This window comes from Medicago truncatula, chromosome 3 (assembly GCF_003473485.1).
Source record: "Medicago truncatula cultivar Jemalong A17 chromosome 3, MtrunA17r5.0-ANR, whole genome shotgun sequence".
Lineage (NCBI taxonomy): Eukaryota > Viridiplantae > Streptophyta > Magnoliopsida > Fabales > Fabaceae > Medicago > Medicago truncatula.
Genome location: NC_053044.1, coordinates 12,509,382 through 12,525,529, shown reverse-complemented (window position 1 = coordinate 12,525,529; position 16,148 = coordinate 12,509,382). Strand labels below are relative to the sequence as shown.

Genomic DNA, 16,148 nt, shown 5'->3' with positions numbered 1-16,148 from the left:
TAAAAAAAAAAAAACATTTTGATTAATTCGGTAGATAAATAATAAAACATGCCATCCACACATGTCTACAAGGTTCATCAAATATAAAGCTTACATAAAACAACAGTGTCTTCAAAGATTACCATATCCCAAATATTAACTTGGAAAAAAAAAACACATGCCAATAAAACCACCCCAATCACTATGGACTTTAATATCAAAATTCAGAATCACATGAATGATAAGATGAATCTTCATCTTCACTGCTCATTCCACAATATTCACAGTTCTCGGACCAACAAATATCGTACAATTCACTTGCATCTGGAACTAGTACTAATTCTTTGATCTGTTCGCGACACCTTTTCTCCAAATTTTCACTAAATTTAAGATTGAAACATCCGCTAAGGTTAAGAGATTCAAGACGAGGACATCCATCAAGAATAGCAAGCAACCCTGGTACATTGGATGTCCACTAATATTAAGACGACGTAATCCAGGCATCGATTTTGCAATAGCGAACGGATCAGCATTACACTTGTCAGTGATTTCACTTGGTAGCTGGTGAAATGTCTTAAGTTTTATAGGAAGACAATATCCATTCCAAACAGTTATAGAAATGTTAAGCTCCTCTAAGAGTGGAAGCTTCATTCCAAGTTCCAAAATTTGATATTGTGGTAAACAGACGCGATCGAAATTGCCCATGTAAATGGTTTGCCACATGATAGGGTTCTTGCAAATTTTCCACCAAAGAGGACACACATTACGTACATTCTTCATTATTTCATAGGTATCAAGCCTAAAGAGTATGTCAGCAGTAACATCTGTTGGAAGTTGAAGCCAGTTTGGTTTTGCGGTGCTCTTAACTTCCAGTTCCTTTGAAGAACTCAACGACATCATTCACGACAAAAAAACGTTAATGGTTTTGTAGGATGTGAAATAGTGATGATGCTCAACGGTTTTGAAGTTGAAAAACAAGAGAGAACAATGGTTACACTCTTTCTTGTTTCACTTGAGATCATGAAGGTTCCAATATGTATTGAGATTGATTCATACTATTTTAATTCACAGATAGTAAATAAAAGGGAATTTATACTGACAGCTGCTGCATTTATCGGTTATCTTTTTAAGCGCCATTGAAAATAGAATAGCAAAGGCTTTTCTTTTTCAATGTAAACTAGCACTTGAACCCATGCATTATTAAATATCTTATTGACTACTCCCTCCGTCCCAAATTGTATGACGTTTTGGTCATTTCACAGTATTAAAAAATGTAATTTATATTGTGTGGGGAAGAGAAATTATGAGTTGTTTTACAAAATTATCCTTAATAAATGGTATGGAAAAGATAAATGAAATAATTGAAAGAAGAGAGAGTAATTAATAGTTAAGGATATAATAGGAAAATTAACATTAATATTTCATTGGTATTGTAAAGCGACATATAATTTGGGACAAATTTTTTTTTTCCAAAGCGACATACAATTTGGAACGAAGGGAGTAATATTTTTGAAACGATAGTATCATAAATCTACTACTACTATAATACTCCCTCCGTTTTAAAATATAAGCAAATTTTACTTTTTAGATTCATTCAATTAATAATGTATGTCGTCCATTTTTATGGACCACGTAAATCATTAATTAAATGAACCTAAAAAGTAAGAAACGGAGGGAGTAGTAAAACTGATTACCACCTTTCCTTCATTTTAACTCAATAAAATCTGAAATATGAAGGACTAAATTGTCCTTTTTGCAAGTTAATGGTTCAAGGTTATTACTCCCTCTATTCTTTTTTAAGTGTTCTGTTGGAATATTAACACCAAAATAGTGAAGTGTATTTTTGCACATTTTCTTCTTATTATACCCTTTAATCCATGAATATATTTCCATTTTTTTACACAAGCTTTTTCTTTCCAATAATAAATTTAATATATTATATTTATCTCGTAACAAACATTTGTTAGTTACTATCTGTTTTACTTTGCACTTGAAATTCTTAACAAAGGAAATGTTAACTTGTGCCCTTAGGGCACATGTTAAGAATTTCATTAATAAAAATTATTTATTGTAAATTGTCTTAATTTATTGCTCAAAATATTTAATACTATTAATTTTTCAATAAATTCTTACCATTAATAAAATGAAATTAGTGTTTAACATGTGCCCTAAGAGCATAATTTAACATGACCCTTTTAATAATTATTGCTCATCTTATTTGTTGAACATCAAAATTTTGTTTAAATTTTAAGATAATAAGAAACAAACTTTGTCAATACATCTTTAGTTAAATGTATTTAAAAAGTAGATTTTTGTTTATATTAGTGACCGGAGGATGTATATTATTTGGCTTATGGGCGACATCACATTAAAGTATTATAAGTAGTTGTCTGTTTTTTGTGTTCAGCTACTATGCAAGCTAATGTGCATGCTCATTTAAAACAAAAGCCACGCATGGAAGGGAAGGGAAGAGGCAATACACATTACTCCCTCCGTCCCTGAATAAGTGACATATTTGTAAAAAATATTTGTCCCACAATACTTGACTTTCTCAGATTTCTAAGCAAAATTTGACAGATTTACCCCTTATAAATACTTTTTGTGGTCCCCATGTTAAAGTTTGTTGTAACGCCCTCTTTGAAATATTTGATTTATTTGATTGTTTTAATAAGTTTAGAATATATTTATATAATTATGTAATTTATTAAGTGACTTATTTTATTATTTAATGAAATAGGATTTGAAATGAATTTTTATGAATTTTTAATATTTGTCCGAATTTGAAATGAAAACTAGTATTGATTGGTACAGAATTGGTCTTAGGTGTAAACACGAAAGTTGTAGGTATGAATGTTAGCTTTCTAATGCCGTTGGTTTGACTTCAAAAGGATTTATAGAACTTGAGTTATAGTCAAATACTGCACGTAGGTAACAGTGAATAATTGAATATGATTGATGAATTAGTATATGTATGTATATGTTGTGAATACGATATTGTCCATGATTGATGAAGTGTTATATGTATATATGATGTTTTAAGATGTTGATTATCATTTGATGTTGTTATATTGTGATATAATTATATATGCATTACTTGAATTATATGTGAATAATTGAGACGTTGTTGACTTGCATTTGATATTATTATGTCATGATGTTTTTGTATATTGCTGTGTTGCTGTTGTTATTTAACTAAGCTGCATGAGTCGGTCTAAGTTGATTAAGATGTTGATAATGATGTTCCAAATTATTGGACTATTTAAGAGGTCGTTGAATTAAGATGTTTAAGAGGTCGAGTCCATGCATTAGCATTCACCGATTGAGGCTTGATGCTCCGGAAGTATAATAATACTCAAATAGCGATTGGGCTTGATGCTCCGGAAGTATAATAATACTCAAATAGAGATTGGGGCTTGATGCTCCGGAAGTATAATAATACTCAAATAGAGATTGGGGCTTGATGCCCCGTATTGGTACCACATGCATATAAGAGGTCTAAGTTGCATAGTCGAGTTGAGGTTGCATTGGCGAGTCAAAGTCGTTGTTGATGAATTATCATCCATGAGTTGTTAAGTTGTTGTTGAGTTGTCTTCTATCCATGTGTAGTTAATGAAGTACTTATGAATAATTATGATTATGACATTGTTATGTTGTTTGTGATATTGATTATGATGATGTTATGATATTGTTATATGTGATGAATATGATGTTTATGTTGTTATAAGATGATGTTTATGATGTGATGATTATGTTGTTATATATGATGAATATGATGTTAATGATGATTAAAAGTTGATTGATGATTTAATGAAGTATTATTATTGCTAAGTGATGAAGTTTAAGTTGTTCAATGTAATTGATGAATTATATGCTTAATATTATTATTTGTGAAATCTCACCCCTTCTATGTTGCCCACCATGGGTAACTTGTAGGTAACCAAGAATAGTTGATGTCGTGTGAGCTTTCTCTCTCGTGTGTCTTAGGTGCTCTGATACGTAACGGGATAGGAACTTTATTATTGCTTTTCTATTCCTTACGTGTTGTTTTTGAAGAAATATGACTATGTTTTTAGATTGGATTTTTATGAGACATTTATGAAGAGGCCTTCGTGCCAAAGACTGTTTAGTTATTGAATAAATTCCACTGCGAAGTATTAAAGATTTTGTTATCGAATTATAAAGGATAAATAGTTATTTATTCAGTTTTTGATTTTAAGAAAAGAATGTGACATTCCGTTTATGTTGAAATACTCTGATTATTTTTATGAAATTTTTAAGTTGGGAAAACGGGGTGTTACATTTGTAGCGAAACAAAGAAAGTAATCATTACTTAAAAGTGAAAAAGTTTTAAAATAATGACAAGGGCAACTCAGTAAAAGTATCAATCTCTTTCTTTCATCTTTACACTTTTCTTAATCTATATGAAATGGTCAAATAGGTCACTTATTCAGGGACGGATGGAGTATATCTTAATAACCAATTAAAGTAGTAGGAAATGTGCAACTTTTGATAAATGATGAATTGAAAAACCTGCCACATTTATGAATGTGTAATTTGAATTCTAAAAGCAATACACGCGCACACCAGTTTATATATAGGGCTACACATTATTAAATACGGTTTTTGTGACCTTTCAGATATTGATAGAGTAGCAATAAATTCATAATGTACCTGAACCACTTTCTAATTCAGGTGTCTCTGTATATTCTAAAATACTCGTAAAAATACAAACTGCAATGGTAGCCTGATTTCTATTGAAAAATTAACGTGAAAAATTTAAATCCCATGCAAGCACGTCCATGTGAGCGTTTATTGTATCAGAAAATGGTAAATGTACACCTTGTAATTTTATTTGCAATGTGAACTTAAGAATACTGCAGATTCAATTTTTTTTCATAATCTTCCTTTAAAGTCTGCCAAATTGGATATTTCAAAGTTATTGATGATATGACGAAGTTGGCATAAATTGAAATCGTGATGTAGAGGCACATAATCTGATTACTATTTTACAGTTCCATAATAAGTTTTTTTACAGACACAAAAAAAACGCCACAATTGTCCACTTCTTGGATTGAATGCAAAAAATTTTAAGTTTATATGAGATTGGCATCAAACTATGATACACGTCTGGCATATAAACTACATAAAGACATTGATGTTGTGCTCTAAAATTAATCACTTGAGTTTGTTATGGCACTGTGTAATATCTTGCAATATTATGAGCAATTAACAACATTTAAACTCTTGATGACATTTCTTTTTTTCCTTTAGTATCTTGCAATATTCTGAGCAATTAACATCATGTAAATATATAAACTAACATATTTGCAAATGAAATGATGATTGGATTTGAAGCAGCCTTGAAACAAGACAAACAACCATCTAAAATTCCATTAAGATCAAAATAGATTACATAACACAAAAATCTTGAACAGTAAGAATTTACATTAATCTTGCACTCACATCAGTAAGAATTAAGAACAAAAATCTTGCACCCTGAAAAAGACAAATTCGAAATCAGTAAGAATTTACATTATGTAATGGTAAAAAAAATGAACCACCAGGAATCACACTCACATCAGGCACGCGAAACTCAAGGCTATAAGAGTTCTATATTGAACTCGCAATCTGTTCACAATTTAATTATGGTGACTTTTTTTGTCAAAATCACATTGAAAAAAATAATAAATAGTTGTACCATGTTTTTCTAAAAATAAGTTTAAGATGGGTAGCTGTGCTCATAAACGTGCAAGTGAATAAAGCAAGCTAAATATATGAGTATTAATGCTGCCAATAATCTCATTGAATTAGTAATCATATACTCCCTCCGTTCTAATTTATAACCAAAAAACACTAATTCACACTTATTAAGAAAATTAACACTTAGTAATTTGAGGTATAATTTTTTGTTCGTTGGTTAAAAATTATAGAGAAAATAAAAAGGAAAACACATTGAATGCAATTTGCATTTAATTTTACATTGGAAAAGATGATTTGTTCGAAAAAACATAATAATAACATAAAAGTTGGTCTTTTTTTCTTATATTTTGAGACAAAGAATATAAGAATTTTTTGTTTATATTTTAGGACAGAGGAAGTATGTACCATAAGATTGGCATGCTTATTTAGTGGCTCAACAACATATGTTTCGGTTAGCAGACAAGGATCATTAATTATGATTACACCATGCCATGCTCTAATGGAATTCCAAAAGTTTGTATACTTAAGTGATGGACATGAGCCAATCAGAATTAAATTGCACCCTGCAAAATATACATGCAATCATTTATCAGTAAGCAGTCACAATAAGTTCAATATTTGAACTCACAACTGATCTTTTGATTTGAAATGAAGCAAATGTAGAAACATAATATCAGTAATCATACTCACATCTGTTACGTGAAACTCAAGGCTTAGAGTTCTATATTGAACCCGCAATCTGTTGACAAACTTGTTCAAAACAGTTATAGGATTTGGATCCAATGGAGCTGAAAAAGAACAAAGATTCAATTAAATGAGTGCAACATGAAAAATATATATCAAACAGAACACACTAAATCAAGAAAGAAGAAGAAACATGGTTAGATTGTGTTATGTGATTCGTATCCTTCAAGCAGTGCAATGCTAACAGAGTTTGTGCATCATTTTCCATAGTGAGTATGATACTGTATGGACGTAAAAATGATTGTAACAGAGATTATGGGCATGCAAGAGTTTATATAGATGGGGAAGTGTAAGAGCAAAGATTGTGATTGGTTTATATAAGTACATGAAAGATCATGAAAGGAACGACTGAGATTAAGTGTGCGGTTGGGCAGGTTAGATTAGCATTAATTAAGTCATTTGAGAGGGAAAAGAGGGAGTGATTAGGGCAACACTACCAGTGTGGCAAGTGTGACTTTTCTAATAAAGGATGAAAAATGCTAGCAACACATTTTAACACACGTTTTTCAGCACACTATTCTCTTTGATTGGTTAAAATTCATATAGGTCCCACCAAATTTATATAGGTCTCACATGATTTGGTGGGAGCCATGTTAGTTTAAACCAATCAAAGAGAGTGTGTTAAAATGTGTGTTGCTAACATTCCTCATTGATAATACATGTATATCACTATAAGTGAGTAAATATATGATCATATGTTCATTTTTTAACAAATATATATATATATATATATATGTATGTATGGGGCATCCCGTGAGTATAGCTCAGTTGGTAGGACAATGCATTATTATATGTAGGGGTTGGGGTTCGAACCCCGGACACCCCACTTATTTACCTTATAAGGTGAATTCTAGCCATTAGACTACCTGACCAATATATATATATATATATATATATATATATATAGGGGTTTACCTACATACGCATACTCGTTCAGAAACTCTACTTGCATGTTGCTCCAATGTTCTTCCAAGTTCAAAGTTAGGAGACTTTACAATTAGGTTTTCCAATGCACTGTGAGGGGAATTAGTTATTGTTCAAACAATTAATTCATCTATCCAAACTAACAAAAACTTAGTAAAAAAAAGAGTTACCTACAACAACTCAATTCCGAGCTAGTGAGGACAAAATGAAAGGAATGCAACAATTAGGATGGAAGTCTACCGCGGTTAGTTTGAGAGTGAAATCAACAATTTAACCTTGCAAAATAAAAGAAGCTTCTGACAGCAAACCCGACGCGATGAAGAGAAAATTCCGACACAACTCCGGCATGGTGAAAGCATGTGGGTTTGCAGAGGATGAAGAGATGAAGACAATGATGCTTTTTGCTTTAATGGGAGAAAACCGAAAATGATCGAAATGAAAGTAGAAGAAGAAGGGTTGGTGTGTGTTTTTGAAGAAGAAGCAGCACTACTAGAAAAAGCTGAAATACCGACGGAATTTAGAGACGGAATTAGATTTGTCTCTATCAGAGACGGAATTAGAGACGGTAAAAAGGAGCAGGAGACGAAAATTATAATTTATTTTTTTGTTACGGTTTTAGAGACGGAAATTTCCGTCTCAACGGTTTTCCGTCTTTAAATCCGTCTCTGTGTCAGTCTCCAAATGGTCAACTAGTCATTGAAATAGTCAAACTTTTAGCAGAGACGGAAATTTTCCGTCTCTGACGAATTTTTCATTTTTCCAACGAATTTATTTCGATAGCCGCCCACTTTTTTTAAGGAGCCCGCCCAGCATAACTTTGGTATGCTTTTTTTATTTTTTATTTAATATTTAATAATATAATATAATAATAATATAAGATAATAATAATTCACAAAAAAAAAAACTTCACTTCCTACTTTCACTTTCACGTTCTTCTCTCTTCTCCCCTTTTCTCTTTGATTGTTCTCACCTCCATGTTTCTTCCTTCCAACAGCTCACCCTCCATCAATTCTTCTTATTCTTAATTTCAAACCCTGTTATCAACAACCCCAATTCATCCTTCTCCTCAATTACCAACAGTTCACTTCCATCAATTTCTCTTATTCCCAATTTCAAACCCTAATTCCAATTTTGGGTTACAAAGACAAACCAAATACTAATTGGAGATTCTTTGTAAAAAATATTAGGTAATTTAATGTTTATCAATTTCAAATTTTTTTTTCTTCATGTTTTTTGTTGCTAAATTTCTTATGTGAATTAGAAAATACTGTATCTAAATTGGAGTTGTGAAACCCAATTGCTAAATTAGTGTTGTGAAAATAATTGAGGTTTTTTTTTTTGGTTAAAAAAAAATTGGGTTTACACGTGAGTAAAAAATTGGTGAGAAAGTTTCTAAAATCTTAATTTTTTTTTTCATGTGTATTTTGATTATTTTTAAGGTTTATTAATTGGATTTATATTGTTGAGTTCATTAGATGATACCTTAAGATTCTTCAACATTTTCTTTAAAGTTGTTTGAACGAAAGTATACTGTATGTACAAAATCTCAGAATGATTGCATTCAATTGTTTCATTTTCTCAAATTATTATTGATGTCAACGTATTTTCTTAAATTATTATCGGCGTCAACGTGTTAGTGTTGTATCGTGTCTGTGTTGTACAGGGTAATGGTGTTATGGGATCAAGGCTTCTCCCCGTTTCATGTGTTTTATGTCATTTTAGTTTCTTAGATACTCTGTTCAAAAAAAGAGTTGTAATGTTTTTCCTATATGAATTTCAGTTTATTCATAATTCCTTTACTTTGTGGTAATTTTACAACTTCATGTTTTCATAGATTCTGTAAAAATCAACGAAGGTCTGTAAAAATTGTATTAGATATTTCTGTTTGGTTATGTTCATAGATTCTAAATACATGTTGTTTTCTTCTATTTCAGAGATTTGATTTCCAATTACACAAAATCTATAGAGGAGCTTGTCAGATCTGAGCCATCGGAGCCTGTCGTTCTTTTCAGACAGATAATGAACCTTAAATGAGATTTTATTTGTTATTAGATTGCAACTTCCATGTTTTACTGGATGTGGATTACCTGATTTTCACCTTAAAATTAAGATGAAACCAAATGCTAATAATCTTAGACAGAACTATTGTTTTATGAAAGCTGGAAATTATCTACTAAGTATTATGATCCTATTTACTACCTTTTTTTTTTTTTTTTTTTTTTTTTTTTTACAGTTTTATGTTTTTGATTTTTGTTATTAATTAGCACTAAATATTTTGTTCAGTTCGTATTGAACTTTTGAATGTGAATGCTTTTCTATTTTATTTTATTGTATCCCCTAGCTATTATCAATATGAGAAATAAAAACACATAAATCTATTAACTATTATAACTAACATGCTACCAATTTTTCAATATAGAATGGAGATTCCTGAACATCGCAAGTGGATGGATAATAGGATGCGTCCTGATAATAGTAGAGTTACAGATGAGTTTTTGGCCGGGGTTTGTGAGTTTGTTGAGTTTGCTTGTGCACAAGATGATTTCAAAAAAGTAGGAAAGTTGAGATGCCCATGTAAAATATGCAAGTGTAGAAAGCCTCAGTCAGTTGACGATGTCATGAAACATCTTTGTATGAAGGGGTTTAAGGAGGATTACTATTACTGGAGTAGCCACGGTGAACAAAGGCCTTCGGTTATGCCAGTGGTTTCAAACAACTCCTATTATGGAAGCATTGGGATACGGGAAGACTTCAATAACTTTGAGCAAATGGTAATGGATGCAGCTGGACCATCTCTTGGTTATTATCTTGAGCAAGAAGAGTTTGCTTGTCCAGAACAAATAAGGGAGGATCCTGACCCACAAGCAGAAAGTTTTTTTAAGATGTTGAAAGCTGCACAAGCTCCCTTGTATCACGGTTGTGAAAGTTATTTAGAACTGTCAGCTGCAATACAAGCATTAAGTATAAAGTCTGACTTCAATAACTCACAGAATTGCTTTAATAAATGGGTAGAGTTTATGGGGAAAGCATTGCCAAATGACAATCGAATGCCTAAAAACTACTATCGTGCAAAGAAATCAGTGGAAAAGCTTGGATTGGGTTGCATAAAGATTCATTGCTGCCCAAATGATTGTATGATTTACTACTATCCAGAAGATAAGAATCTCCGTAATTGTAAAATATGCGGCGAAAACCGTTACAAAAGTGTCACTAGAAATGGCAAGATTAGAGATGTTCCTTTAAAAAAGATGTGGTATTTCCCTATTATCCCAAGGCTTCAAAGACTATATTCCTCAATGCAAACTGCAAGCCAAATGAGGTGGCATCATGATGTTACAAGAGACGATGGATATTTATCTCATCCAGCTGATGGAGAAGCTTGGAAGCATTTTGATGAAAGCTATCCTGAATTTGCAAAGGACCCTCGAAATGTGAGGTTGGGGTTGTGTGCTGATGGATTTGCACCATTTGATAAAACAGGTAGAACATATTCATGTTGGCCAGTGGTTATTACTCCTTACAATCTTCCACCTTGGATGTGCATGAAAAGAGAGTTCTTATTCTTAACTGTTTTAATTCCGGGCCCTTCTAATCCAAAAGGGAGAATTGATGTGTATATGCAGCCACTGATAGACGACCTTAAACTTTTGTGGAATTCTGGTGTGATGACATATGATGTCTCATTACAACAGAATTTTGTCATGAAAGCTTGTTTATTGTGGACAATTAATGACTTTCCTGCATATGGGATGTTGTCGGGTTGGATGACAATGGGAAGGCTTGCATGTCCTATTTGTATGGAGTCTACGAAAGCATTTACCCTTCAACATAGTCACAAGACAACTTTTTTTGACTGTCATCGCCAATTCTTATCACCTGATCATTGCTATAGGAGGAATAAGACTGCTTTTAGGAAGAGTAAAGATGAGACATCATCGCCCCCAAAAAGGTTGACCGGTGAAGAAATGTGGGAAAGGGTCAAGGATTTACCGAGCATAATTGGACCTCCATATGATGATTTTCCAGGGTATGGACTTCTCCACAATTGGACCAAACAAACCATCTTTTGGCAGTTGCCATATTGGAAGACAAATCTTCTCCCACATAATCTAGATGTCATGCATATTGAAAGAAATGTATTTCTTAATATCTTGTATACTGTTATGGACACCAAGGGAAAAACAAAGGACACTTTTAATGCTAGATTGGACTTGGCAGATATTTGTAGAAGGAAAGATTTGGAGCTACAAGATGTTGGAGGGGGAAAGCTTAAGAAGCCAAAAGCAAAGTACGCATTAACAAAACAACAAAGATTATCTGTGTGTGAATGGGTCAGAAAACTAAAGCTACCAGATGGGTATGCATCTACCTTATGTAGATGTGTTGACTTGCGGGAAGCAAAGTTATTTGGAATGAAAAGTCATGACTGCCACGTGTTCATGCAACGCTTGCTTCCTATTGTATTCAGATCTCTACCCGACCCTATTTGGAACACCCTAACAGAGTTTAGTCAATTCTTCCGAGAGCTTACTTCGCCTATATTAAAAAAGGAGAATTTACATGTAATGGAGAAAAATATCCCAATCATTTTGTGTAAGTTAGAACAAATATTTCCCCCTAGTTTCTTCGACTCTATGGAGCATCTTCCAATACATTTACCGTATGAAGCTAGGGTTGGTGGTCCCGTGCAATATCGATGGATGTATCCTTTTGAAAGGTTGGCCATCTATCTTCTTTTTCTTTTTTTTTAAGTAATCACTATGCACTAATAATTGTGAACAGGGTGTTATTTGGTTTTTTTTCCGTTTTCCCACGAAATGGACAAAGCATTCTCAATTTGATCATTATGCTTACTCTTCATGGTAGTCACTTAAACTTGTCTGTTTAGTTTCGATTAATGTGTTGATTCAACCAATTTGATCATTATGCTTACTATTCATGGTAGTCACTTAAACTTGTCTGTTTAGTTTTGATTAATTGTGATTCAACCAATTATATGGTTACTATTCATGTTAGTCACTTAAACTTGTCCTATTTTAGTAATCACTATGCACTCATAATTGTATTAATGTCTTCAAGTTATTTTATTAGGTTTATTCGTACCTTAAAAGATAAGGTCACAAACTCATCTTCTGTCGAGGGCTCTATTTGTGAAGCGTACTTAGTGGAGGAGGCCTCTACGTTTGCGTCTTACTATTATCCACCTGATGTTACTTGTAGAAGGACAAGAGTGCCACGGAATGATGATGGAGGCGAAAGTTGTTCAATCAGACAACCTTTGTCTATCTTTAATTATCTTGGGCGTCCTTCTGGGAAATGTACAACCTACTTCCTACAAGACAAAGAAATGAAAGCTGCACATCTCTATGTTCTTCTAAATTGTCCAGAAGTTGAGCCATTTTTGTCGTAAGTGTACACTTCTTTCATTTACCAATATCTTTGAAAAATATAATATCTCTAAACATGTGATTTTAATGTAGCATGTATACGGATATGCTTCAAGATCTTGGTGTAGCCGACTCAGAAGTTGACAAAGTAATCTCCACATCATTTCCTAATTGGTTCAGCGAATATGTATGGTGAATTGAATCTCCCTAGTGTCATTAATGCTACTTACTTTGCTTGTTAATTGAAACTAATCTAACTTTTCAAAATAGGTCTCAAAGAACCATGTTGAAGATAACTTTTTGAGGAGTTTGGCATGGGGGCCCAAGAGAAAAGTCAACAAATGGTCAGTGTATTATGTAAATGGATACAAGTTTAATACCATAGATCATGGTAATGGGATGAGTACAACAAATTGTGGCGTATCTGTTCAAGGTGGTGAAGATGGGGAAATTGACAATGATTACTATGGTGTCTTAACTGACATTGTTGAAGTTTACTATACTGGATGGCCAATAAAGACGTTGGTTTTGTTCAAATGTGATTGGTTTGATCCCACTTTGAATCAAGGTAAAAAGGTAGATAGTTATGGAAATGTTGAAGTTAGAGTATCTAGGAAATATAAACATTATGACCCATTTATATTTGCACAACAAGCAAAACAAGTATACTTCACACAGTATCCTGAAGGAAAAAAAGATTGGTTGGCTGTGATTAAGACCAAGGCGAGAAGCACAATTCAAACTTTAGAAGATAGTAAGCCGGAGAAAGAAGTTCCATACCAAGATGAATCAATCACACAATCACACGCAAATCCAGACATAGATACATCATCCTACACACCAAATAACATCAAATGGGGGTCAAAGGATAGATCAGATGGACGAATTTGGATAAGATCAGAACTTGGAAATAAGTAATTTTAATTTTATATTATAATTCTATAGAAATATATAATGTTTTAAATTGCATCTTACAAGTTATTTTTCTTACACTTTCAGCTTTTATCCAGAAGAGGTAGTGAGGAGTGCTATAACAAAAATTTTCAAGGAAAATTTTGGTGGGGCGTGGTCATGCTGGAAAGATGCAAAACAAAATGAGGAAGTACCGTTGCTTTGGTTTAATGATTTTAAGGTATTTTTGTGATATATGTTGTTTTAACCTATTTGATTTATATGATATTAAATATGAAGCTTCATTGTTACTTAGGTTGAAAGTTGATTTACCTTTTCAAATACATAGCTTCATGACATTTTTTTGTTTGTAGGCTAAATTCAAGTGGCTTGCAAATGATGAAGCTAACATTAAAAAGAGCTTTAATAGTAGGGGGTCTTTGGCATTAAAAAATGCCTTGTTCAAGGTGCGTAGTGGTGAAGATAAAGGTGAATGGGTTGGTGTAGACAACTTGAAACAGTTGGAGGTTAAATGGAAAGAAGAGAAATGGCAAAACAATTCTTTGACTAATAAACAAAACAGGCAGTCTAAAGTTGGGCACCATGTGCATAGTGGAGGATCCATATCTGCTAGAGTGCATAGCAAAAAAATGGTTAGTGATTCTTTTTGTTTAAATTACAGTGTAAAAATGTTCATACTAACTTGTTGTTTGTTGGTTATATTTTAGAGAGTGGAATTGGATAGGGAACCAACATGGTTTGAGATTTATGACAAACTTCATAGACCAAAAGGGAAACCAGATGGGTGGTTTAATGAAACACAAGCTAAGATAGCTGTATGTATACTCACATTTTTGTTTCTCTTTCATATATCTAAATTATATTACTAATAGTAACTCTTTTTTGCAGGAAATGTACCAAACTCAAATGTTTGAGAAACACTCTCAAAGTGGTGAGATTAGTAGTCAACAACCTACTGAAGAAATTCACAATGATATTTATATGGAAATTGTTGGAGGCATTAACAAGAAGGGGCGCATATTTGGATTAGGATCTCAAGCTGCTGTTGTCAAAGAATCTTTGAGACCGTCACGCTCAATTTCTACCGATGTACCTTCTTCTGAAAAAGTTACTGCTATGGAGGCTAAGATTGAAGCATTAACCGCTGAACTTGAAAAGAAAAATCTTGAACAAGAAACACTAAAACAAAAGATGGAGCGCTTGGAGCAAATGATTGGGAATATTGTGCCTAATATGAACACTTCAATTCTGCCGGAAGGAGAAGGTGATAATGGTGACAACTAGATAGATGAACTTTAGCTTAATTGGTTGCTTTTATTTTGGTATCTTTTGTTAGATCAAACATATCATGGTCTTTTATATTTTAGACAACTTTATGTTAGTAACTACTAAGTGGATTGATGGTAAACTTATCTTGGTAACTACTAGGTGGATTGATGATAAACTTTAGTTTAGTTACCTTTAATATTTTGTGATGATATTTTGTTTTTATGAATTCTCCTAACTTGATGGGTATCAAAATATTATTGACATTCTTGAAAGTTTGAGTTAAATGTAGCAAACACAATAAATATTTTAAACATTGTTTTAGCAATAAACAGTGACAATATTGAGTCAAATAATTTTATTTAAAAAAAATTTAGATATGGAATTAAAAAATAAAATTTAGAGACGGAATTTCCGTTTGTCTCTGTTGAGACGGAATATTAATTAATAGAGACGGAAATTTTAACCTTTGTGACAAAATTTTAGAGACGAATTATTTATATTGGAGACAGTATTTTCCGTCTCTGCAGAGACGGATTCTGCTTAGCTTTCAGAAAAGTGTGGGTGACGGATTCTATTTGTTAGAGACGGATTTATTCGGTCTCTAATCAGAGACGGAAAATGAAATTCTGTCTCTACAGTGTTTAGAGATGACAAAAACAACGACAGACCCTGTTCCGTCTCTGATTCCGTCTCTAAGACGTATAGAGACAGATTTTTTTCATTTTAGAGACGGATATTACCCGTCTCTATTCCCAATTTTTTTAGTAGTGCAGAAAAAAAAAAGTTTGTGTTGTTACGTGTGAGAGAGTGAGCGACGGAAAGAGGGAGGGGTGGTAAGCTTGTGTATGAGAGATAAATATGTCTAGAGTTTTGATGTCTACCACAATTGATGTGGCATTGGAAATGAAAGGGTGGATGCATGGGTACCAAAACCTCATAATTATTTGTTGGAAGATGCATAAGGGAGAGACAGAGTTATCTATAATAAATGAGTGTGGGGAATAGTTGAAAGAAGTTGCTTTTACAAAGTGGAATGCTGATTAAGATTAACACTTAAGTGTAAATGATCAACGGTTGATGTTGAATGGCGCCTAAATGATCAGCATCTAATGGCTTGAAAAATGAGAGGGAAGAAATTAGGGTTAAGGATGGATTTGGGGGATAAGCTTTAGTAAGTAAGATATATACTAGTGAAGCTTTGGCAAAAATAGTGAAAACCAACGAAGCTTTTTT

At 32.8% G+C, this 16,148-nt stretch overlaps 2 protein-coding genes across 2 annotated transcripts; one reads left to right on the top strand and one right to left on the bottom strand.

Annotated features, from left to right (window-relative positions):
* Window positions 1-315: 315 nt before the first annotated feature.
* Window positions 316-876, bottom strand: LOC25490471 (putative F-box protein At4g05475). Its single transcript, XM_013603898.2, has one exon. It carries the CDS (start codon window positions 874-876, stop codon window positions 316-318), a length of 561 nt encoding a protein of 186 aa, XP_013459352.2.
* A 7,374-nt stretch (window positions 877-8,250) lies between these two features.
* LOC25488800 (uncharacterized) lies at window positions 8,251-15,187 on the top strand. Its single transcript, XM_039832276.1, has 10 exons — window positions 8,251-8,534; window positions 9,282-9,363; window positions 9,767-12,064; window positions 12,439-12,753; window positions 12,828-12,921; window positions 13,005-13,648; window positions 13,734-13,866; window positions 14,000-14,278; window positions 14,354-14,461; window positions 14,535-15,187. Exons 3-10 carry the CDS (start codon window positions 9,768-9,770, stop codon window positions 14,928-14,930), a joined length of 4,266 nt encoding a protein of 1,421 aa, XP_039688210.1. The 5' UTR covers window positions 8,251-8,534; window positions 9,282-9,363; window position 9,767; the 3' UTR covers window positions 14,931-15,187.
* The last annotated feature ends 961 nt before the right edge of the window (window positions 15,188-16,148 follow it).

Excerpts from the sequence above, each read along its gene's own strand:
- LOC25490471 (XM_013603898.2), bottom strand. The coding sequence starts at position 876 with ATGTCGTTGAGTTCTTCAAAGGAACTGGAAGTTAAGAGCACCGCAAAA.
- LOC25488800 (XM_039832276.1), top strand. The coding sequence starts at position 9,768 with ATGGAGATTCCTGAACATCGCAAGTGGATGGATAATAGGATGCGTCCT. Across the intron at positions 13,649-13,733 it reads AGATCAGAACTTGGAAATAA|CTTTTATCCAGAAGAGGTAG; the intron begins GTAATTTTAATT and ends TTACACTTTCAG. Across the intron at positions 14,279-14,353 it reads GAGTGCATAGCAAAAAAATG|AGAGTGGAATTGGATAGGGA; the intron begins GTTAGTGATTCT and ends GTTATATTTTAG.